Genomic DNA, 26,107 nt, shown 5'->3' on the forward strand with positions numbered 1-26,107 from the left:
TGACATTTCCACCAATCTAGTGGGATTGAAAGGTTACCTTCTTGTTACTCTGAAAATGAATGTTTAAGTGGAAAAATAAATGCCTAATAAATGCAGCTTAAGAGACAAGAGTTTTGAACAGTACGTGGGGGATACACTAGCAGACCTTGTATTTTCTTGGACATCATATGGGGGGAGGGGTATGTAAAACAAGTTGAGCCATGAGCTGACAACTGTGAGAAGCAGGTGCATGGGATTTCAATACCTGACCCCCACCCCTGCCCCGCCCTTGGTGCCCATTTGACATTTTCCACAGTGGTAAAGTAAAAGAAGGAAGGCTGTGATGTTATCTGCCCAGACTGTCCAGAGAAGGGCAGCCAGCGGTGACTGTGGGAAGCGGAGACTACAGTTAGAGGTGGTGTCTGCAGGTGAGGCTGAAAGGAGGCCTGGAGAAGTTGTGAGTTGTGTTAGGTTTTCACTCAGAGATCAACCAACACTAGCAAACTCACTTTCCTAGTGACCCCGTACAACCTGGCATCACTCAGCTGTTAGGGTTTGCCCTGGAGTTATCTGTATTTTGATGCTAATTCCACTGCCCCAAGGACGGCTGCCTAGTCACTTACTCAGGACTCAGGACTCAGGTGACTTCACACTAATCTTCTCTCCATTTAATTTGTAAAATACAGGTACAGGATAGAAGGAGGCCTGTCATTGGACGAGAAGGAAGGATGGGCGGGAGAAAAGTTTGAAGGAAGGGGAGGAGACTGGAACAGGAAGAGGAGAGACAGGAAAGACAGAGAGGTTAGTCACAGTGGAGAGAAAATGGAAGCTGACGTTAAGATTTCACTCTGTATTTACAGGTTGTTATTAATGTTCTTAAGGGATGGATGGTTCTGGGCTTTGAATGTTTAGGAAGACAATTATATATTATCAATTGGGTCAAAGGTTATTGTGTTGTGTGTTCTTTCAAGTGTAGATTTAAGTGTAATGGAGTGTGGGGCGGCAGAGGGGCTGCCATGGAGTTGGGATGTGTGTTTCTGGCATGGAAACCTACCCTGGGAACTGGATAGGTAGAGAGATTGCTGACGGCTCAGAGAGAGGCCTTCGGCAGTGTGATTTGGGTTGGAGCAAAGCGGGTGAGAGGCTTTGCTGACTAAGACTTAAGATATCCAGCAGATATCTTGGGGCACCATGGTGTAGACCGAGTGGGGATAAAAGACAGCATTTTGTTTTTTATATTTTTACAACAACACTCAGCAAAAGGTTTTGAGATATTGGAGAGATGGTTCAGTGGTTAAGAGCATGTACAGTTTCTGAGTTTAGTATCCAGCACCCAATTAGGCAGCTCATAACTACAGCTCACCAACTCTGCCCTCTGCCCTCTGCCCTTTATGGGCACCTACACTCTTCTGCACAAGCACACAGACACACACACAGACACACATACACAGACACACACAGACACACACACTGTTAAAAATAAAATGAACTTGAAAACTAAATAAATCTTTTTTAAAAAAATCGCTAAAGTCAGGGATTATGACATATACCTTCAGAGATAAACACAGGTAGATCTCTTTAAGTTCAAGGCCAACATAGTCTACATAGTAAAATCCTAAGAAAGGAAGGAAGGAAGGTAGGTAGGTAAGAAAGAGAAAGAACTCAAATTTTTAGCACTAAATTTTTTATTTGAAATAGATTTATTGAATTTGTTTTTATATTCTGCATTTAAAAACCCTCTGTCTGAATTAGTTTTTGAAACAGAGGCCAGAGAAATGTCTCCACATGTAAAGGCGCTTTCCACACAACCTTAGCAACCTGAGTAGAATCCCCAGAGCCCACAAATGCGCTGGGGAGCATCTGTAACCCCAGCACTCAGGCAGAGGCAGGAGACTCACCCGGAAGCTCGCAGGCCAGCTACACGCAAGCGTAAGGCAAGGGAGCAGAAACAGGTGGACAGAAAGGACCCACCGTCAAAATCCTGTCCTCTAACCTCCACACTGCACACAAGCCTGGAAAAGCACAAGGATGCACACATGTGTGCACAAACACGCAGGCACACACACGCTTATAGATATAAAACTCTTCACTTGGGGAGAGGCATTTGAATTTGCTGGATTCTGGGGAGGAGGGTAAGTTTGGGGTCACTTGGCAAGGATAAGAGATCAAGCTATCTTCTTCCAGATGGAAATGCAGTGACAGTCAAGAACACCAGAATTCTGGGTCTCCTGACATCTGGGAGGGAACCCTTGCTGAATGAAAGGGGTCCAGGAGCTGGAGTCGGTCAGGGCTGGACATGGGAAACATCAAACAGAGCAGCAGAGCATGGCGCGACACATCAGTGACCCAGGACTAGGAAGAGAGGCTGAGGCAGGAAGATTGGATTCCAGGCCATTCTGGGCCACAGAGTGAGAGACCCTATCTAAAAAACAACCAGAGTGGGATTCAAGCCATTTGCCCTGGAAGGAAACGAAAGTTCTCGTACCAGTAAGTAGCACACTGGCTCAGCGGGGGAGGAAGGTACAGAAGGAAAAGGCCCTAACAGGAATCTGAGCCCATGGGCTGGAACAGAGAACATGGAGACCATCAGCCTGTGTCCGTGCATGCAGCAGGCGCAGGGCTGCTCTGCAGAAGCACTTCTGCAGTAGTACCATCCATCACTTCCCTGTGCTAGACCCTGGGAGCCTGGGTAGCAGATGTCAGCAGGGCCGTCGTCATCGCCATCAGGGCCACTTGCCAAGAAGCTATGGGCAGAACTGCTTAGCAATATCTTTCTTGGGTGCCTCTGCCCAGTGTGGTCTGAGGACATCTCCCTACCTGGACCCCTCTGTCCCGAAGTGGGCAGTCCTCCCATCCCCACCTCTGCCCCTGAAGCAATTATCTATGAACCACAGAGACTTTCCACCCAAGAGGCTGCCAGAAGAGGCAGCACCTCTCTGTAGCTTTACTCCCCGGTGCAATGAGATCATCTGATCCTGTTCTCTTCTTACAGAAAAGGAACTATGAGCCCGACCTCTGCGAGGTCCACCCCACCCCCAACCCTGCCCGTCCTAACTCCTGAGAAGACCCGGGATCCTAGGTTTCCTGTTTCCCAAATCCATGATCTTGTCTCTGCTCTCAAGACCCATTTAGAAGCCACTCCTCTGTGTAGCATCACAGCTATTTCTCCCTCATACTTCCAGGCCAGTGACATTTCCACACCTGCCTATGCTCAAAGGCAAGAAGGGAGTCAGCCTGCCAAATTCAATCCTAGGCAAAGGCACCTCTTGGATGGACAGGCACAGGGACCAATGGGTTACAGGGAGAGACAGTCCGTGGCTTTCTGAGTGCTGCCTTTGCCTCCAGTTAAGCACATGCTCAGAGACAGGGCCACCTCTAGATGTCACACTGTCACATAGGTTAAAAGGCTTCTGATGTGACACATCCTCTCTCCCCTTGTGAGACTAAATGGGGCTTCTATCCATGGTAAGGAAGGCAAAGACTGGAAAACCCAGATCAATCTACAGTTGCTGATGCCGGCAGGAGCAGGGAGCGGGCAGGAAGAACTTTGAATCTCAGGTCTTTATCCTGGTCTTTCCCAAACGCGCACTGTTGGTGAGGCTGCTTCTAGATGTGCATACTGCAGGATGAGCGTCACACTGGCAGCGACAGCAGCCTAGAAAACAAGGCTTGTGCTTCCCTTCGCTGGAGCCTCTGAATCAGAGAGAGCCTCATTATCAGTGTGGCCCCTCAGGAAATGCTGCCTCAAATAAAGGGAGAAAAAGTAAATCCGACCACATGTTCCTGCGTTCCCTCTCCTGTTCAGACTCCGCACTGAGCAGAGCTGTAACCTGATAGCGCCCCTGTCTGGTTTTGGCTCTTTCAAAACTCAGGGGACCTAGCAGGAAAGCAATGCGGGAAACTACAGTCTGGCTGCCACTCAAGAGGAGCCCTGAGCAGGGAGAGCATGGCCTGAAACGGGCCATAAAACAGGGACAGCCCTTCACAACCTCCACACCAGCAACACACACACACACACACACACACACACACACACACACACACACACACACACACACACACACAGCTACAGAGGTGCTAAGGCGAGTCCCCAGCGTCCCACGGCTTCTTTCACTCCCGTGTGTGTAACTCCATCTCTGGCCGGGAGCCAGCATCTTAGGTGTCCACAAAGACATGGGAAGTGGGCCACACAGCATGGATTGTTCCAGGATCCACAGAGTACAAGCGGGTCCCCATCTGAGCAGGGAGGAGCTCCACCAGTGAATCTTAATGACAGCCAAGGCCATAACAGAACTGAAAGCCATCAGCAGGAGGAGGCAGCCTTTGGGGAAAGCAGCCCTGTACTGGCTAAGGGTTTCCCCAAGGAAATATTCCCATCACTAACTGGCTCCCGGGGGGGGGGGTACACTCTGCCTGATACCCTATGTTAAAAGGCAGGCTCACGGCACAGGGATGCACACCAGCCAGGGATGCTATAATGTAACAGGATAGGCTCTGGGTTCTAAGTCAGATTTCAGGTTCTTTCCTAATAGGACTGGTGGACGTGCGGGTTGGTACGGCCACTTTGGAAAACAGCCTGAATACTTCCTATAAAGTTACTGGGTGGCAGCAATCACATCCCTAGGCATTTACCCAAGATAAACATAAACACCTAAGTGTCACGACAGCTTCATTCCTAATAGCTACAATCCGGAAGCAACACAAATGTCCAGCTGCTTCTGGAGAGAAAACCATGTGACACAGAAGCCATGGACTTGGGAAATCCCTGGACTCAGGGAAGCCACAGATGTGAGGAAATCAAGGAAGGAGACATGGAAGTCAGAAGACACATGGACATGCTGCTTGCTGGGGTAAAGGAGCAGCACAAAGCAGGGGTTTGGTGGTGACAACCCAACCACTCTACTCAGGGTCAACCATTGGTTTTTGTATCTCATTTCCTGGACCCTTAACGAGGGGTTGTGCACATGCCCTGCCCCACCCTAAGTGCAGCACAAAGTTCCCTTTATAGCTTGCTGTGACTTAAGCTTGTTCCCCCTTGTTCTGCATGACCCCTGCGGCTGGAGCATGGAACATGGGCTTCAGCAGTTCCCTGTCATTTCCCACAGGCATCAGTGCAAACAGAGCACTCCTTGGTGTAGCCTTGAATAGAATGCTTTTTTGTCCAGAAGACGGAGGCTTTGTGGGAGATGAGCCCAAAACAGAACAGCTCCAGACACTTCAAGAAACTTGAATATGTGAGGACACATGGGGTCACACACGGCAAGAAGTGGAACTCACACCTCTTAGCACAGCACGACTTAACCATCGAGACAAGGGCAGTGCTTGGCTTACCCACAGGGAAACAAATTTCCTCAACTAACTGAAAGGGAGCTGGAGCCAGGTAAAAGTAGGGTTGAAACACATTCCAGGTGTCCCAGATAGCCAGGGGCAGAAGTGAGTGAGTTGTCATGTGTGACACTCAGAGAAAGATGGGGCTCAGCTGAGATGTGAAAGACAGCTCAGAGAACACGCCTGAGGCCACTGCCACCAGCCAGGACAGCCTGCTGGCCCGCCTGCCATCCTGCCCATTACCTGCCAATACTGGAACTCTAACTCAGGTAGCAGAGGGACCCTCCACCCACCTTCCAGTGACCAATCACGTACGTTCCCCAGATCACCTCTCTTAAGTGCTCTAACACTGCCCTGCACTCAAGAGGGCAATGCTGGCTCCTGCCTCACACACAGCCTAGGACATGAGGGCTCAGCCCTGTTCAGTGTACAGGGAAAATGGCAGACAAAAGATATCCTCGCCACCATGCCAAAGGACAGGACTGCCAGGAGCCTGGAAAGACCAAGAAGGGTAGAAGTAGAAATGTCCAAATGATAAGTGCTCAAAAAGGTCACACAGAAGGGCGACAGAGTCTCGGGCAGTGACGTCCAAATGAGGATGCTGAAGGGCCACCTCAATGCTGCCTGCACTCACCTGTCACCTTCCAGACTGGCAAGCACTCAGTGGCCACCAAATATGGGCTCAGCCTTCTGGAGTGCAGTCACGATGGCCTTATCAAGACAGAAAGAAGAAAGAAATCCCAAGGGAGGCAGCAATATGATCAAAGGTCACACCTTTATGGCTTGGAACTATGTACTAGGGCATAATTCCAAGCTCCAATAGACATTCCATGCTGAAGACAACCTGTGGCTCATCAGCTGAGTAGGGTGGCAACCCTGGGCTGGCCAATACTAATGGTGCCTACCACCAACTAGGGCAGGAGCTGTGCAGCAGGGCCTGTGCAGTAGGCCCCGTGCCAAGTGCTTTCCCTGAAGCTACCTCTCACGGCCATGCTCACATCTCCTCGTTTATGGGCTTGGAAAAGGGGTTCAATAATTTGCCCAAATTCATGCTGCTGTCTCTAAATGTTTGCTGAATGCTAGATGTGTGGATGACTAGAAAGACAGACAGACAACTGGAAGACTAGTTGGGTTGATAGTATCACCCTATTCCAGGGGATAAACCTAGACATGGGATGTCAGAAGAAAGAAGAAAGCTCAGGGCATAAAATACAAGTGGCTGCCAGTGAGCAAAATGGCCTTGACAAACACTCATGATGCTCTGGGTTACGGGGAGAGCAGACGGAACAGCGCTCCGCTCTGTTAGGAAGACAGATAGTGAGTGCTAGAACCGTCTTTAAATTTTTCAACCCAGAGAGAAAAGCTCCAAGTGGGCAATGGCATCTGTCTCCCGAGCCTGAAGGGTTTTCTTCTGGGTGCTTCTGGAGTCAACAATGGGAGCTCAGAGAGCCAAGAGTGAAGGGGGTTGGGGGGCCCACCTCTGCCTCAGCTTTGTTTAGAGAAAGAGCCCAGACTCCCCCACGTGCACTCACTTGCTGCCTGATGAAAACCAGATGCCAAGTGCCCCCTGGCACTCACGGGGCCCCGTGCTTTTAGGAAAGCAATGGGAGCCAGACAGCAGACAGATTACACCTTAACTAAGTGTGGAGCACAGGCTGACAGCGCTAGCTCTGGGCTCCAGACCCTTTAACAAAAGGGGCCTTTTAGATGGCTTCGGAGCAAGGAAATACAAGATGTGAGTGAAACTTCAACTTAGCCGGGACTAGAGCTTTTTTCCTGAAGCTCCATACTTTGCTGGCTGACAAGCCCATCATGGTCAGCCAATAGATGACAGTCACCACACAGTGCCCTCTGCAAGACACTTGACTTTCTACTGACCCATGGAGAGAACAGTCACAGCACTCACAAACAAGGGTCCTCTCCCTGGATAGCCCAAGGGACCTGAAGCCAGGGTGCAAACCTGCTGTGCAAAACATGGAGAGCCCCAAGGATAAAATGAGGTTGGCCTGTAAGCTCTACCCTGAGCTCTACCCCTCAGAGCCCTGAGGAAAGCCGGACAGCAAAAGAAAGCAGCTACAGCCTGAAAACCACGTGACACTCAGACCCTGCACCAGCAGACACCAATAGTGCCCGCCACAGTTCAGCCTGTGTCTACTGATCCGTGGTTTGTTACATCACAGTAGCTCCTGGCCTCTCATTCAGAGTCTGGTTCATTGTTTCACTGAATTTAAGGTCTCTTTACTTGGATCTCCCATCACGGTCTCAAAGCCCCAGTGGCAAAAACCAAATACTATCTCCTAAAATTCCACCTCTTCCAAATTTCCACTGCATGTCATTTTCCAAGTCATTACACGTACGGCCCCAGAGTCAGCTTGCAGGTTTCACTGTCCCTCAGCAGCCAAGCTGTCGTTCCATGATTGCTTTATTCCTTTACGGTCTTCCTGGGATATCTTCACCACCCCCCCCATTCCCTCTACACCTCCCAACTCAGAACTCACCCCTACAAATGAATGCTTCCACTGGCCACTTAGCTTTGACTCCCTCCCCCTCCTGTCAGAGTAGTTCACAGCTCCTTAATCCTATTCCCACCCCAGGGTCCCTGCTCACTAACCTCTCCCCTGCCCAAGGGCCCACAGTACTTTCATGTATAAATCAAAGTCTACAGGCTCGGTCTGAGGTTCTGTAGAAACCTGATGAAATCTGGATCTGATGCCACCAATTCTGGGCCACCTCCACATCCATGCCTGTCTCCATGGGTCTGCTCACGCTAGCCCCCTCCTCAGGTGCTCCCTCCCTCCTCTTCCACGCAAACCCTAATCCTTCTTCAGAATCCACTCCAGATGCAATCTCCTCACTCCTGTGTTCCCTGTCAGCGCATTTTCCGCTCTTCTTTCCGGCTTACTGCAGGGCTGAGCACTAGCTCCAAACAATATGCTTTTTGATGGCAATCTGAATGGCACTGTTTTATGAAAAGAAATCCCATTTCATGCTCACTCAGGGAGTGTCTGATATAGGTTGCCTCCAACTACGAGCAGTCAAAAATATCAACTCATCTGGTAAACACGGAGAACAGAAAGTATGGAGGCTGGACTGCTCCGTCTCAGAGACCTCAGTCGAGCACCATAATCCCTCACAGTTTCTTCTCTGCCCATGTGGACAAACTTGCCTTCCTCCTGGTGACAAAACAGCTGCCTCATCTCCAAGCATCGAGTGGGAGGAGCTTTTCCCTTTCCTATGATTTCTATGAGAAAACGTTTTTCCCAGAATCCCTCAGCAGACTTCTCAAGTCTCATTGGCCTGAGTCTGAGTGACAGACTGCTGTGACTAGCTTAGATGGATCAGCACTCACTCCAGAGCTTGAAGGAGGATCATCTTCCTGCAGGGAGATACAGCATCCAAACCAAATTAGGCCCCACCAGCAGGAAGAGAAACGAAGAGCTGTTACACGAACAATCAGTTGTCCCTGAACCAGCAGAGGCCAGGTCATACATCTGCGTTTCCCCTCTTGCTGCAGCCCCATCCTGTGCTGGCACAGGAGGATGCTCGGCAAATAACTGTGGGCTTGAGCAGAACTAGAAATTACCCCGTGTGTGTGAGAAAATGCTGAGCATCATAGCATGGTGGTACAATTGGACATTTGTGTACAGAAACGACAAAGGCAGCCATGAAATCCTAACAGATGCAGAGACATTCTCATAAGAGAAGGTTGGGGTAGCTCTGATCCAACTCTAGCCTGGGCCCAACTCCCAGTTCCACAGATAGGAGCTGGGACCCTGGCCAGAAGCTGGGCTTCCAACAGGCCCAGCTGGGCTTTTTCCTCAGTTCAACTCTTGCCTCTGATGGACTAGCGGGCCCCAAATGAGCCCACAACTCACCACACATAAGCTCCAGGCTGAAAGGAGGTTCTCGAGGAGGAGCGTGAGTGTTCTGCAGGTACCTGAGCATCCTGTGTATAGCTGGCAGTTCTCCTCTACTCTGACAAGATGGCCGAGACAATCAACTTAGAGAAAGGTTCCCTTGAGCTCCAGATTTCAGATTCCATTGTTGCTTGGTCCTTTTGCTCAGAACGCCATGTCAGGGAGCAAAGGTAGAACCAAGGGGCTAGCCTCCTGGAGCTGGGGACTAGGAAATAAGGACAGGAAGTGGCCTTTTGAAGAGTATGGCTCTGAAGACCTAACTTTCTCCCATTAAACCATACCCCCTACAAGGTCCCATGGCTTCCCAGTAGCATCAAAGGCTAGTGAGCCAATCTTTACCACCTGGGCGTTTGAGGGACAGTCAAGATTCAAACCATAGTGCTGTGGCCACACAAATCTCCAGAGAATGCACAGGTGCAGGAGAGACCTGGGGGGAGCTCCCTCAGGCAGGCCTTCTCTTTCCTCTGCCCAGGCCAGCTAACCGCTACCCCTGCTACCCCTCCCCGCCTTCCCATACAAACTTCTTGCAGACTCTCCCAATTTCTCTGGCTATTGGCATCACCCCAGACCCCAAATACACATGTCCCTACATAGGGCTATAAAGGGACCTAAAACCTTCATGGAAACCACATAGACAGCAAGGCTCCTTAGCCCCTCCTTGCTAGCATGTCCCCAAGCTGCATCACAAGACTACATATTCTAGCTACTTAAAGTTTGGGGATCCTTTCTAAGTACTATAGCTGACATTTCCTTGGCTAAAGAGAGTTGCAGGAAATACGCAGATGTAAACCAGCAGGCCTGTCCAACCCACAGCCCACAGCCTGCTTGAGTCTGGCCCAGCACAGCATCACAAACTCATTTACAGCATTGTTAGACTTGACTGTGCCATTTTCTGGCATCGCCTTTGTCAATGACAAAGTCACGTTGCAGTATCTGAAGGTTGGACACACCTGAATCATGCATTCAACTTCAATACATATTAACTGAACAAGTACTAGGTTGAACCCTATGGCCCTGCTGATACTTGGTTCTTTTTCTGACCTTTGAAACTGGCAACATCACACAGTTTACCTTAATATCAACCCTGTGCCAGGCAAGATAGAGAATCTTGAGACACTACAAGAAGTAATAGATATAGTCTCTATAACAATAAGTGTGTACAGTGTGGTATTATACCATTAATTACAAAAGTAACCCAGAGTATACTGGGTTTCTGTAGCCTCAGAGCTGTCATCAATGGCAAATGCACCAATCATCTATAAATGGTGTTCTGTGGACTGCCTGTTAGCACTGTGGAGGCTGGCACCGACGGCTGAGTCCCCTCCATATGCACACACACTGCCAAGCACACAGACCACTCTACACATGCACCAAATGTATTGGTTTGTACCGTGACAGACAGATCTAGATGTGTGGAAGCATTCGGAAGGGAAAACTAACTTAATCTTTAGGAGGCAAGGATTGGAGACGTCACTAAAATTCTATCTCTGATACTGCCGATCCAGTTGAGTTATGGCTTCACGATACAGATCTTCACACAGCATATAAACTACCAGCATCCGGGAGTTTCACGGGGACTATTTAAAATACTTAGGAGAACAAACGGTTCTCAGGCACAATCTAGTATCACAGAAACTCCATTTGCATCAACAATGGGTCTGCTAATTGCAAATCATTCCTACTTCTCTGCTATAGCGGGTCCCCCAAGGATCTTTATTAGGCACTCCATTAGCCTGGTCTGAGTTACAATATTTACTTACAAGTAATAACGGTGAATTCCTTGAAAAATATTTGGTAATTCAGGCATTTCCCTAATTTGAACTAATCTTCCTCATTAGTCTCAATTGTCGGGGATTCAATCATTCTACCAAGAGAAATGACTAGGGCTGCACTTGGGGGTCTTGGCCACTGAATTCTTTCAAAGGGTGTGGTTACCTGAGGTAGTGGTTACGTGAGCTCACATTCAAAGTGGGTGGAAACAGAAAATCAATACACGACGACTTAAAGAGCCACTGTGATCCAATTTAGTCCAGCTCACAGCATCCGTGTGAAGTGACATCCAAACCATAAGCAAAGCACATGGAAATGTCAGCTCCTGCCCTCTGATGTTTGATCAGCCCAATCTCATTTGCGGGCAGCAGGCCTCTCATGTACTTAGCTGCATCTTCTCTGGAAGCCAGCTCTGGACACACTGCAGACTCACGAGTGAGCTTCCTTCCCTCCAGTCTGGCTTCTTAGTGTTCTGGAGGTTTAGACGCACACTGGTCACATTCATGGGGCATCCTGAACTCTCTTGACATAGCAAATGAACACCAGGCCTTGTCCCTGTGCCAGTGACATGCAAAGCAAAACCTGAGGCCAGACAGAAAGACACCCGGCCTTTCCAAAGAATGCCAGGCCCTATCCGCCCTCCTCTGCAGAGCCCTTACAAATCTCCCAGATGCAGGCAGGATGCTCATGGGCTGGGGAGATTACATTCTGACTGTCTTAAGAGATTAGTTACTTAAAATCCTCTCCGTGACTTCAGTCATCCTTGCTACAGATCACGGAGTAAAAGCCTCCTTGATTAAAGCCAAATGCCTACGCACTGGCAGAAGGGAAAATATGCAGAAAAAAGCGAGAGTCGGATTCCTGATGGGCACAGCACCAGCTCCAGGATGGGAGCTGAGTAACAGGGGCGGGGAGGCATGCATAGGAATCTATGTTCAGCAACAATGCCAGGCTCCGATTCGCTTCCTTTCCCCCAAAACAGAGATATCAGAGATGGAACCTGGATTTATTCCTGAAGGAGGCCCTGTTCTCCCAAACACCAAGTATGGCAAGCTCCTCTGTAGTGGGGCTAAGAGGAAAGGCAGTCTATCTGGTGTGATGTTTTAAGTACAATACAGCTAATGTGCAGAGATGACGCTGGGGAATTTTCTAGGTCTACTTCCACCCCTTCACTCTCCTCCCTCAAGACCACCACCAGCCTTTCCTTCAGCTCTAGAATAATTTACCCCTATAATTAAGAGGACGGCACAGGAGATCTGTCAGGATTCTTCTGAAGCAAATTCAAGTCTAGGGACACATTAGTTCTGGGTTTACCTTCTCCTTCCCAGAAGCCCACTGTTCTAGTCTCCCAGCCAGAGACTATCACCCATTCCCAGAGAGACACAGAGGACAGGACAGGCTGGGTGCTCAGAATAGGATCTTGCTTTTTTCTTCATAGTGCAATACCACAAGACAGCCCGCAAGACTGTCCAGTGTACAATGTTTCATTCTTAAACACCAGAAGACAATACAAAACTGTCCAGCAAATCGCCTCTAAGCAGAGTCAAAAAGGGCTGTCTACTTTGGGGGTAAGCCTGGAACTGATGCGTAATGGCCCCAACCCACACCCCCCCCCCCAAAATAACAAGTGTACGTGCATCTGTACAGTAGAATTCCCACTGCCAAAGAAAGCCAATGAGGAAAACCAGAAAGGCCTGAGGCAAGCACTGCTCACAGCAAGAAAGCAGACCTGGCACAGAGGCTCCCAGGGGCAACAGCTGCCTGTGCTGGGCCACGGCCATGGCCACCAGGCACAGTTTAGACAGCTTGAACTTCCAGGCTTAGAGATTACTGGAGTCCAACGGGAACGTAGGAACAGTGCAGAGGTTCTCAGAGTCGCCACCACGGTTGTAAGTACACGCAGCAAGGGCGGAGCCCAGCTGTGGTGTGGCCATTCTGTCCCACGGCAGACTGGGACAGATGAAAGGGTGCAGAAGAGGAACCAACCCTACCACCAACACTCTGAGACATGGAGAAAGCCCGGTGTGGGCGCTGCCTCCCGTCTGATGGGAAGTGAGTCTTTTTTTTCTACTTCTCTTTTATTCTGGTTTCCTAGGAATTCCAAGGCAAGGGTGAAACTCCCAGTTCCCACAAGAAAGATGGCATTCCTGACAGTCAATAAAAAGTCAGTCCCCTCACCCCCAATGGAACGGTTAGGGGAAGGACTGAAAGAGCTGAAGGGGATTAGAACCCCATAGGAAGATCAACAATATCAACTAACGGAACCACCTAGGGCTCCCAGACACTAAACCACCAACCAAAGAGCATACATGGGCTGGCCTATGGCTTCAGATACATATGTAGCAGAGGACTGCCACATCTAGCATCAGTGGGAGGGGAGGCACTTGGTCCTGTGGAGGCTTGATGCCCCAGAGAGGGGAGTTGCCAGAAGGGTGAGCTGGAGGTGGGGTGGGGTGGGGTGAGAAAACATCCTCTTAGAGGCAAATGGGAGGGGGATGGGGTAGGTGTTTTGTGGAGGAGACTGGGAAAGAGAATAACATTTGAAACGTAAACAAATAAAATGATTAAAAAAAAGTCAGTCCCCATACCTCACAGCATCCCCAGTAGTCAATAACAATAGTCAATCCCTGTATCCAAACAGCATCCACAACAGGCAACAGGAATCCACATATCCAAGGCAAATTTTTAACAGGAAGAATTTCCCCTATCTGTTACTTCCATCTCCCAACAATCAGCAATATTCTAAATAAACGTCCTTTGCCATGGCTACCCTGGGTATTAGTAATTCATGGCCATGAAAAAACCGATGGGCAAAAACCCAAACAAACAGAAAGTAAGGATGTCAAAGTGACAGCCAAAAACCAGGCTTACTTTAGGAATGGAGAAGGAGGGGGAGGGGACGGGAGGGAGGTGGGGAGGTGGAGAGAGAGACTCTTTGTATCCGAGTGTTTTAAATTAATCCCCATATTTATTAACGATTAAAAATACTTATCAGGTGACCACTGAAAATGCCGGTCATGCTGCTAACTTTAATTCTGTGGCATTGGAGATCAGGGGACAATGAACACTGGGAGTCGACACTCAAATGTTTGCTGGGTGAATGCATAAGAGGTTTCAGGGAGTCTTAAAGTAGATTGTAACAGAAGAGGGCTCCTCGGTGGTCTCGGGAAGGGTGATAGAAGGTCAGACTCTGATATTTCAGAGTTTCCACTAGGAGAGGGGAATCGGACAACCATCCATTCACCCAAAACAGCGGCTATCTTTAAGGTAGTGGGAAAGTAAGCCAGGCTCTGCAAAGTCACCCCGGTGAGCCCGAGAAGTCACCCATGCTCTGAGGCAGAGAAGGTAATGTCTTCACAGCAGCAGCAGCAGCAGCAGCAGCAGCAGCAGCAGCAGCAGCAGCAGCAGCAGCCTTCTACCCCAGCCACCACCCTGCAGGCAGCAGGGGGAAGGTCTCTTCCTGGGCTGAGCCTGTAGTGAGGGACCATCCACCGCCCTGAGCCTGAGGCCAGCTGCCTTCACTGTAAGTTGGGGGAAGCCATTTGGAAATGGAAAACTCCGTTCTTTTCCAGTTCACAAACAAGAGCGTTTGATTGAGTCAGACACAAAACCCAGTGTTTACTGCTGTCTCCTTAACAAATTCTCAACGGCTTTCGTTTTAATCTAACATTATTTCAACATTATGACAAACTGGTCAGTAAAACACCAAAGTACTTAATTTGTCAAATTTATGTGTTTTTTTCAGAGAAAATATTCAGGATAAACATGTCGATTATTCTCATTAAATACACTAACGTTTAAGGCTAGTGTTTTTATTATGACTCTTGGTTGCCGGATAATGGGGAGACGAAATTATTCCGTTGTATAGCTACTGAATGAGTTCACGATTCCCCAGTGACTTTACAAATTACAGCTTCAGCTAGCTATAAAATAAGCAAATCATTTCTGATATGACTATAAAATTAAGCCTGAAAAAAAAGAACGGAGGTAAATCACCCCCTTTAAAATCATGTTGTGGAACAGAATGTTCTGAATGGTTCCATTTATGTCAGAAAAATGTGCATTTGAGTATACACACAGAAGTGTCTGAGAGACTATATACTAATCATAAGGAAGATATATCAAAGCCAATAAGGGGTGTGGGACAAAGACTGCAATGTGCACATTTTTAATGTCTCTTCTTTCTCACAGCAAGCGCTGTGCCACTGAGTGAGCCTCCAGCCCCTACTTCCTACATATCTTACAGCAGAGTTATGTTCCTGTTACCTCTGCCAAAAAACAAAGGCCTCGAAATTAAAAAATAATAAAGCAAATATACACTATCATCTAAATTAAAACCAGTATCTCATCTTCTTACTTTTATACAATACTCTAGCCTACAGCATTTTATTAACTGTTTTAAATTACAGCTTAATTCAAACCAAATGCTCTGTTTAAAAAAAAAAAAACAAAAACAAAATCCTCTACATTTCCTGTGGGTGGGTCCTAGCTAAGAGACTGACATTTCACTCTCTAGAAGTCTTTTTCCTTTCTCTCCTTGCTCCCCTTCAGACGATAGAACAGGCACAAGTATTTACGGAGCTGACTTGGTGTTTTGATTACACAATGTGTACATTCGCTAGAAGTCCTTTAGCAAACAGTCCTCGGGGCCGGGCAGGGCAGGGCAGGGCAGGGCAGGGCAAGGCAGCCTGACCTGAAGCACCAGGTGAAGATAACTCAGTTCCAGGTTCCTCTCCCCATCTCCATGTAAAGTGCTTCCTGGCTAAGTCAATCACGGTCAGTAATTCACATAAGGGACACACACTTGACTCACCCCAGGTCCTAGAGGCCTCAAGCTGCACTGTGGTCAACTTGGCCACCTTGAAGGTGATTTCAAAACACCACTGAAGTGCCGCCACTCCAAGACCAGGCCAAGGGGCCAACACTCCCGTATACAGGTGCGTGTAGACTTCAGCCATCTTTGCTGCCCACAGCAAAGGCCTGACAACAGGATCACATGAAGGTGAGCTACCCTACTGATAACCACATAGGAAAGGCACACTAATTATTACTTCATAGACATTGTCTCTGAGAAAAAAATTTCAGAACGGGCAACTCTCAGGAATGAAGGAACGACAGAACAGGCCCCATGAAAAATATGGAGGTTGTAAGCCTGCTGCAGAGCTGGGTCCTGCAGAGAGCAGAGGTCACCACACACAGGAGGTGGCAGTGGACAGCACTCTGGAGTGTCAGGCAATGGTACCACGGGCAAGCACTGATCTGTATGCAAAATAACACCAACCTGAGGCAAGCCTGGACAAAAAGCATCAGAAAATCACCACCAAAAGAACAGAGGACCAGCACCCCTTTGGGTTTTGTTTTTTTCCCGTTTCAATGAAGAATATTCATTTATATGAGCACCTGCAGGCAAAGGGTAAGACACTACCTTCTTTGAATTCCCAGTTCTGCTGCTACTTTTGCTCTGGTTACCCAGTGATGAGCACTGGACTCAGTGGCTCAGGGGCGGGCCCCTCCCTTCTACCTCTGGCAGCCACCTGGGAACTAACTCCCTGGCCACGTCTCTCAGTGACCATCAGGATTCCCACTGACAACTTTCTGGTCTCTTCCACCTGTCTCTGACCCCAAAACCCAGTTTCCATACCGACTGTCTGCTCCAATTCTTGGCACCACGAGGACCTGGCTCACTGACAGACTTTCCTGCCCTCCTAGAAGTTTCCACGATCCTGCCAGAAATGTCCCTCCCCTAAAATGTCTAAAATTGAAGCTGTTTCAGAAACATTTCCAGATGGAACAATGACCAGCTTCTCTCCAGAAGGAAGTCTTTTTGCTGCTCTTGCCCGGCACCCCCAACACGAGACACCCATCCTTTAAGAGTGTGTGATGTCAGAATTGGCCAGTCTATCTGCCAATCAATTTACCGTTTCTCTGGTGGCCTTCGATCAGTGGTTCTCAACCTGTGAGTCAAGACCCCTCTGGGTTACATATCAGATATCCTGTATATCAGATATTTACTTTATGATTCATAACAATAGCAAAGTTAACGCTATGAAGTGGCAATGAAAATAATTTTATGGCTGGGATGGGGGTGGGGGTGTCACCACAACATAAGGAACTGTAATAAAGGGGTCACGGCAGTAGGAAGGTTGAGAACCAGTGCCTTGGATTATCATGTCCTAGAGGGCTGGGCACGCTCAGTGAAGCCTCACCTGGATGGTGGAGAAGACACTATTCAGAGAACTTAATTAAAGGGCCGGGCAGCAACTTGGCCTGAACTCTCATTATTATAAAGCATTTTGTAAATGCATCTGACCACCTTCGAGCCAGGTAGAGTTAATATAATTCAATCTTCGATCTAGGATCTTGCAGGGTCCCAGGCTCAGCATTCTCTCCTGTTACTATAATTACAGATGCGATGCTAAGAGAGGCTGGGTGGACAAGTGCGTAATATGCCTCTAGCTTGTGAGGTTTGCCCTTCTGAAGGCAGAGCTAAAGAACGAAAACTAACTCCACTCTGGGTAAAGGGGGTCCTCTGCTAATGTCTTTGTTGAGTACCTGACTCTGTGGTTCACAGTTAGTCATTTAATAAAGGGTCCTTGGTGAGGGAATTTGGCAACCTGTGATTTTCAACAACTACACGCTTGATTTTTGTGTAACTGTTCATTTCTTTGAAAATCAGGGGGGCATTCACACACAGGTGTCTTGAATTTCCTTAAATTGGAAAATCAACGTTTTATAAGGAATTGACGTGTCTCGCTGTGAAGCTGCAAAGAAACAGGTGTCTGCTTGTGGCAAATGCGGAACTCCCAAAGGAAGCTAAAACTGTGGGCCTGGGACTGATGCCCGAGAGCACCTCGGTTCTCACCTGGGGCCCCTTCCCGAGCGCCCTAGTGAGAGCAGGCTAGGCTCTGGATTCTAAGTCCAAATCCCAAATTCATTCCAAGCTACCACCATCCTCTTTCTAGCATCATCTAACCTAAACCGGAAGCTTACACTTCAACCTCAGGTCAGTGGGTCATCAGCCCCTCAACTGTCACCCCCATCATTCGCCATTGGAACTGCTCACTCCTGTCCACCCCTCCGCACCCTGCCCATTCTAAACACTGGGAAAGGCCCGCATTAGAGAGGCTCTGAAAATCAAGGAGGCATTCATACGCAGGCGATCTTCATCTCCTTAAACTGCGAAGCCAACATTTAGGAATTCGATTATCCAGGCTTCTCCCCCAACCAGCACTACATGGCTCTGTTGGGCTTGCTTTTGAACCCCCGCCAGCCTGGGAGGTATGGGGGAATTCAGCTTGCGTGTAAACCTAAAGCAGGAAATCCTATCTTTATTCTCGATGGCCTCTACGTGAACGTTTGCAAGCCCTTGGATTGCCCCAGTCGTGTTTCTAGAATCAGTGGTTTCTCCAAGTACAAATCACATACTTCCACACTCAGTGACGTAGATAAACCCCCAAAACACCAAACACTCATCACTATGCCAACGCTGATGCTCATTAGACCCGCTGTTAGGGGCTGCTAGTTTAATAGTAAGCATACTACTATAACACATAGTTCTTTTTAACTATTTCCATAGCTCTCTTTCCATATAACTGATGTCCTTGGGGTCGGGTGGCACTGCCCAAAGGATTCTCACAGAACAGAAAAGATCCTGCAGCCATGTTTGAGAGACTGTAGGCTTGAGTGCCACAGTCCAAAACACCTGGCTTCAAATCCAGACCCTGCCAACTTCCAGCTCTTTCTAGAGCAAAATTACTTCCCCTCCCTCAACTTTGAATTTGCTCAGTGTGGGCGTGGCGGCAGATGGGAAAAACAGGATTTACTTGGTGGGGCTGGGGACACAGCTCAATGGTAATGGGGCACTGTGGGTGTCCCAGGCCCTGGGATCTATCCCCAGCACTGCAAAGCCAACCAAATAAAAGAATGTGTATTTACCTTGTTAACCCACTGGCCAAAATTAACTGAACCCCCGCTTACTTGGCGCAAGACAGTTCTGAGGCTCAGGTACAGAGACAGTCCTTAAGCGTTTATTCTGGAGGCCATAGCACGGAAAGTGTTAACTCAGGTCACCCTATAAGCTACACTGTGAATTCGCTGACCAAAAATTAAATGAACTCTGTGTGACTTATTTGGTAGCAGGCACGACAGAGCTCTGGGGCTCATGAACAGACACCGTCCTTAAGCACTGCATACAGAAAGCCGCTGTATTGGAAGCGTGGGCGCGGAACACCCTGTAAACACAGTACTCACTTCAAACATCGTCGCAAAGGTTCTTTGTAATTATATGCTGGCTTATGGGGCTTCCTCGGCAACGACTGTTGGTTCGTCTAGCTCAGGTCTTCCCAATAAGGCTCCTTATTGGCCAGGGCCTGGGCCTCATTCACAGAAAGTACTACTTGTGTAATAAAAGAACACAGGATTTGATCCTGACAGTCCTGGCTTCAATGCTCTCCTCTGCCACTCACAAGCTTGTGGCTATGGTAGAGGCCGACAGTTGCCAGGCAAAACCTCCACTCTCCTTAAAGCAATGCAACCCCATGCTTTAAGCGTGGCCCCGGCACTTAGAGTGAGCACACTTCCGAGCCTTTCCTGCAGTTAAGTATAGCCATTATGTCCAAGTTCAAGCCAAGGAGAATATAAGCAGAAGAAAAGTACGTATCTTCCGGTAATATACAAATTTCATCATGAATCCTTCATTAATCCTTTCTTCCCTCCTGATGGCTGGAGCCAGAATGGCCACACTGGACCCTAAGGTAATACTGGGAGTAAACGCCTTACACAGAAAACAAGCCAGAAGGAGCCTGGGGCCCAAATACTGTGTGATGCATTAACCGGGCCAGCCATCCATCTTAGGAAAGTTAATCTTGCTGGACTTCATGATCACCATCTACAAGGGGATGGAAATGTAAGGTGCCTCTCTCCTAGGGTTGCTCTGGAGACTGAGTGATGGGCTTGGCTCACAGTAAGGACTGGCGTTCAGAGAGCTGATAACCACCCCTGCTCTAGTAATAAACTGTAGCTCTGTTCCAGTAGAGCAAAAGGGACAGAACACAGCCCCGGCACAGGGAGGAGACTCAGCCCTTTTTATAGTCTAAAGATGCTATTGTGTGGATTTTTTTTTTTTTTGATTAACTTGAGTATTTCTTATATACATTTAGAGTGTTATTCCCTTTCCCGGTTTCCGGGCAAACATCCCCCTAATCCCTCCCCCTCCCCTTCTTTATGGGTGTTCTCCTCCCCATCCTCCCCCCATTGCCGCCCCCCCCGACAGTCTAGTTCACTGGGGGTTCAGTCTTAGCAGGACCCAGGGCTTCCCTTCCACTGGTGCTCTTACTAGGATATTCATTGCTACCTATGAGGTCAGAGTCCAGGGTCAGTCCATGTATAGTCTTTGGGTAGTGGCTTAGTCCCTGAAGCTCTGTATTGTGTGGATCTTAAATGACCCTTCTATCTCCAAAGGTTTGGAGCACAAGGTGGCCGTACTGGGAGAAGACGGTACCTTTCAGAGGCAGGGTCTAGGGTGATTGAGAGCGGTCCCTTAAAAAGTACAGTATGGTGCAGCTCCTTCTCCTTGTCCATTCCTCGGCAGTGGAGTGATGAGTGCTTTTGCCTGCCCCTCCCCCATCACGATGCTCTGCCCAAAAGCAACAGAGCCACCCTTAAAACTGTGAGCCCGAATGAAGCTGCTCTGAGTCCGTTATGTCAGCTGTTTTGGTATAATGATTGAAAGCCGACAAACTCAAGAGGCAGCCTAAGCCAGTCCTGGCAAGGATTCCTTTCCCCAGCACCTTCATCAGATAAGTCTTACGAAGCAAAGTGCACAAGTGGTGCTGGATCATCCATTAATCACACCACCCATCCCAGCTACTCACCCCCAGTGATGTAAACCCCTCCGCCATCATCTGCTTTCTCCTTCTCCTTTGCCTTTGATCATCTTGATCCTGCCTCTGAGTTCATGCCTATTGAGACATCAAAGTTTCCTCCCATCTCCTTTGGAAGCACCCTCTGCTCTCTGCCTAATCACTGGAAGTGATAACTTGATCCCATCCTGTTCAAACACGAGGCTTCTCAAACTCTATAAACAGTGTGTGGGTTCACTGGGGAAGACTCAAACACCCACCAACCATTCGAGGTTCTCCTCTGTGGGTCGTCTTGTTTGCAACATCTGCACTGGTTTGGGAGCATAACTCTTCATGGTACACAAAACCGAACCACGCTTTCTGTGTCTACAGCCTACATCTTTCCAGAGTGGTTTCTTCCTGTTCAAGGCGTCACAATCCCCACCTTCTTCTCTCATGCTGCTGCCATCTTCCCACGTCACATTGACACACGTGGGCTTCACCCAGGCACCAGTGCCAGTCACCCTGGCACCCTGGCTCTCCCACCCCATTCCGTCTTCTTCACACTCAGATGAGCCCTCACTGTCTCTCTCTCATCTTCTGCCCTTCCGGCTCCATCCATCCCAGACGGTGGAGACTCTGCTGTTCACCAGCCCAGACCTAAAATGCCTTTAGAATGGAAATGAGGGGGTGGTAGCAGCCAATGGCTGAGCTTGGGGGAGCCACCTGGGATTCCAAAAGGACAGGAGACTCAGCAGTCAGGAGAATAGGGACAAAGACTTGAATTATCTGTGTCCTAAACAGGCAATAAAAGAGAAACCTGAACCAAACTCCAGACGAGGCAAAGGAAGGAAGCAGAAATCTGCAAGCCTAACGGTCACATACTTCTCACAGATTCACCTTCCGGTCCTTCTCACAGAGGGTCACGAGATTTTCTAGCTCAAATTTGCAGTTTCTGGAAGGTCGTTACCTCTTATCTCCCTTTTACAGAGCTTAGCCTGACTCAACTTTTATACAATTTTATTCCAGGTATGTGACCCACATGGGTTCAAAACCTTGGGGTTCTTTATTACTGTTTTAAATTCATACTACACATTAATTCACATCACACAGAAGGAATGCTGACAGCATGAATCAGACCATACCAGGAGGCCACCAAACTGGAGTGTGTTTTTGTTCTCTCCCCACTCTGTGCTTCTCCCAGGTTAAGACTAGTACAAGGCAGGCCTCCCAAACCATGTTGTCAGCTCTCCAATGATAGGCCAAGGGCTTGAGAGTCCCTCAGAGGGGCTCGGAATAGGGCAGGCATAGGTCAAGAGCTTGGGAGCCCCTTAGAGGGGCTCAGAAGGGAGCAGGCATTAGTGTGCCTGTCCACAGTTCCAAATGTCTCCACTTTCACACAGATCTGGCTTTCCACCCCAGGAACCCTTTCCAGTCACCTGGAATCCTCCAGGGCCTCTCAAGGGTGGGTGGAGTGGGGTGGAGGGAAAATGACTGCACTCTCTGGGTGCCGGGGTCCCAGCTCCCCTCCACAGAGGGACCTGGAGAGGGGGACAGCAGGGAGACCAGCAGGCAGCCTCACATTTCCTCAACAGCCAAAAAGGAAAAAAGAAAGAAACAAAAGACACAAATGTCATAGTTCCCTGTCTTCCCATTGGTGGCTCCTCCTGCCCTGAGCCCCAACCTCAACCACACAGCCAAGCCTGGGAAGCGCGGTGCGTGCGGGGGTGGGGCTTTCCCAGTGAGTGTCCTTTTCAATCTCCATGAATCAGCAGCCGGTGATTCAAGCTGAGATCCAGTGACAAACGCTGGACGGCACACATAAATATCGTCTCTAAAGAGGCTGGCCAGAAGAAGCCCGCCTCCTGACTTCCTTTACCTGAGCACCCAGGAGACATGGGAATTCTGCACCCTAACAACAGGACAGACTGACCAAACTCCCAGCCACACGTGTGCTGGGCAGGGAAGGGCTGGCACTAATGAGCTCTCAATCCAGGGACTTTGGTTTTACTGCTCTGAGGAGGTTACCAGAATGCCAAGATTTGGTTTTGTTTTTTTGTTGTTGTTGTTGTTGTTGTTGTTTTAAGATGCCTTAATGATACCAACCTATGCCTAAGTTTGAGTACCTCTGAATGAACACATGGATTGAAGCTTCAAACATGTTTCGAGGCAATCAAGATTTCTTCCAGGACATCTTACATCCCTTAAACGCAGACCCACTGAGACTCCCGTGAGAATCAAGATGAAACTGAGATGGGAATTCAAGACTCTAAAGTCCATCCTCATTCCTGATACCAGTTAACTTTTATAAGGGTGCAGGTAATTCAGAGACATCCTCCACGGATAAATTCTGTAAGTGCAAGAAACCTAGCATGGTGAAGCAAGTGGCCAGCAGCAGTAACTTCTCTGAATGCAAAGTCACACAGAGAAGGTAGGGGGTGTGTCCATTCTTGAGTGCTGAGGTGAGAATGCACCAGGTGCCAGCTATGGGGTTTATGATAAACCAGGGCACTGGAAAATACACAGTGGAGATTACTTAAACCAAGAAGAGACAAGGGGTTGGGACTCTGTACTGGGGATGGAGGCCTGCAGAGAGGCTCACTTCTGAGACCACAGTTTCTTCCTCCTACTCTGGGCTTCCAGACTTTTTCTCTGAGGGCACGGAAAACCAATCTGACCACACCCCCTGGCCAGGCAGCTCCCTGTCTTCAGCTTCACCTCCTGCAAGGACTGAGCTAGGCTTCCTCGGTGAGGAGACACAGGAACTAGTGTCTTCAATACACACTTAGCCTACAGACTTCTTAGGCAAAACAAAGCATCCTTTCAACCCCCATCCCACCCACTCCCACCTTCCCTCCAAAACAACAATAAAAAAAAAAGCACAGTCGTGCATGAAAGCACCATTCCCAACACAGCTAGGAATTATGTTGTAACTTCCCAGGAACCGATGCAGACCAACACAAAGGTAAAGACACTGGAAGCTCTCAACCCACTCACCATCCCTAAGGCACAGCACGCCAAGTGAGGGGCTTCACCCGAAGGTCCAGGGCAGCTTAAAGACAACCAGAATTCCACCCTTCTTTCTGGGTCAGAAACAAACAGACCCTCTTGGAACTTTAATCCACTCTGTCACACTATGGCTACCCCCTTCTGCCTCCCGAAACCCAGTGTTGATGGGAGAGAACCACAAGGAATTAGCAATGAGATCGGGTTAAACTTTCACAGCTATAGAACTGATAAGCAGTCACTTACCCAGCACAGCCAGACAGCTCAACACTGGGAAAAAGCACTTCATGTCTGCGGCGGCGGCGGCAGCAGGAAAAGGACACAGCACAGGGCACCGTGCTTTTCCCACTGCCTAATCTCTCATTACTGCCAATCCACTTATAGCTCCAGGGGAACAGTTTGGAAACAGAACTTCACGGGGAAAATGAGAGCCAGTCAAAGACAGAGTAGTCAGGAGGAGGGAGTTGGGGGCCGGAGAGGGGAGTGGCATGTGCAAGAGTCCTTTATGCCTAAGGCAGGGTCCAGAGCAATTCCGAAGGCGCTCTAGGTTTCTGCTACATGTATATGCCTTGCAGTCTCCACCGGAACTGTAGATTCTGGTGGATTAATTCTCGAGGAAAATGGGAGGAAAGAGAGTCTGAGAAAATCCTTTCATGCGCTGATTATACAGAAATGTCCTTGGCTTCGCAGTGAAGGTGTCTGAAATCTCTCATTCGGATCCCCCAAAGGGAACCAGGCAGATTTTGTCAAAACCCGAGACAGCCAAAACACCCTTACTGGTAAAGACACTTTGGATTTCTTCATCAAAAAGTCCATCTCCATCCATGGTGATAGGTCACCGTGCCATCACCTGCCCCAGAACCTCCCAGGGCATACGAAGTAAGCTGGCATTTGGTAGCCCGAGAGTGGTCCCACAAAAGCCCGCAGATTCCTAAAACAAACACAACAGACATTTATCTAAGGCCAACACAACCGCCGCAAAACCGAGAGAGGCCAAAGCGCCCGACTGGCCAGCCCAGCTACCTGGGTCCCCTCCCTGGGCGAGGGCAGCCCATGTGTGCATCCTGACCTTGTACAAATCTTACCTTCTGTGCCCTACGCCTCAGTTTCCCCGCCCAGAGCAGGGCAATTATGATTGTTCTCAAAACACTTTCACCAAATGCCTCTCTTACTCGCGGGCTTTCCCGTCGCGGTCTACGGAGCGGGGCGCGGCGGGCAGCCCCACCCTCGGCAGCGCGGGTCGCCACGGGGCTGGCGCGGGGCCGCGACTCCGGGCACGGGCCGTGGGAGCTGGGGCGCGCCGCGTCCCAGGTGGCCCGCTATTGTTTTACCTCCCCGGCGATTGAGTCTGAGACACTGGCAAAGAAAAGGCTCCGAGAAGGGGGCTCGGGGCTCCGCTCGCTGTAGGCTGAGCCTGCTCCGCGCGACACGGGTCCAATGGAGAAAAGGGGCTTGGGCCCGGGGCGGGACGCCGATCGCCACGCCACGGTCCCCGCGCCCCCGACCCCGATCCGCGCCCGCCCGCGCTCACCTCGCCCGGAGCCCCGCAGCTCCCAGCAACCGAACGGTCGCCCGTCTGTGTCCCGCACGCCTCCCAAGACGCGCTGCTTCCTCCTCGCCTCCCGCAGCGGCTCAGGCCGTCCTGCTCCCGCCCCGCCCCAGGCCCCGCCCTCCAGCTCTGGCCTGGCCCGCAGCTCCCCGCGAGGAGAGCAGAGGCGAAGGCGGTGGCCTCACGGGGACACGCCCCCACTACGCCCCGCCCACCGCCCCAGCGCTCTGGCTGCACCCGCCAGCAGCTGCGGACCACCTGGGACGAGCTGTTGGAAAGTTAACCCCGGGTTGGCGCACCAAGGGCCCTTCCCAAAGCCTAGACTCCAGGGGACACGTCGTTTGCCCGATAAACAATAGCAAAACGCTTCGGCTGGAGACTTGAATCTATTTTTATAATGAACCTCCACATTATGCTTCACTCTAGCATAGAATCTGGACCCCAAAGACAAGCTGGGTTCATAGCTGTGGGCCTTAGGCCGGTTGCTTAACCTCTCTGTGCCTCAGTTTGCTCATCTGTTACAAAGAGTATCCACGTCATACTTGTAAAGCACTTAGCGGAATGCCTCATATATCAAAAGCACTCAGTTAAAAATGAACTGTCCTTATTTTAAGTGCTATCCATGCATTTATTCAATATTACCAAACACAAGGTGCTTAAAAACGACTCGTTACAGGAGCATAAGCAGGTCGGATCGTACTGCCCCTGTGGAGCTTGTG

At 49.4% G+C, this 26,107-nt stretch overlaps 1 protein-coding gene across 4 annotated transcripts in view; it reads right to left on the reverse strand.

Annotated features, from left to right (window-relative positions):
• Positions 1-25,486, reverse strand: part of Igsf3 (immunoglobulin superfamily member 3) — an 84,792-nt gene extending 59,306 nt beyond the window's left edge. For 2 of the 4 annotated variants that reach the window (XM_032897624.1, XM_032897621.1), the window contains exons 1-2: positions 25,371-25,485; positions 24,086-24,770 (exon numbers count right to left, since the gene is read on the reverse strand). In XM_032897624.1, coding sequence (XP_032753515.1) covers positions 24,086-24,128 — 43 coding nt within the window. In that variant the 5' untranslated portion in view covers positions 24,129-24,770; positions 25,371-25,485. Of the gene's footprint in view, positions 1-24,085; positions 24,771-24,924; positions 25,335-25,370 lie in introns of those variants that run through there. The other 2 variants (XM_032897623.1, XM_032897622.1) reach the window with 2 other exon arrangements.
• Positions 25,487-26,107: the final 621 nt, after the last annotated feature.

This window comes from Rattus rattus, chromosome 3, assembly GCF_011064425.1.
Source record: "Rattus rattus isolate New Zealand chromosome 3, Rrattus_CSIRO_v1, whole genome shotgun sequence".
Classification (NCBI taxonomy): Eukaryota; Metazoa; Chordata; class Mammalia; order Rodentia; family Muridae; genus Rattus; species Rattus rattus.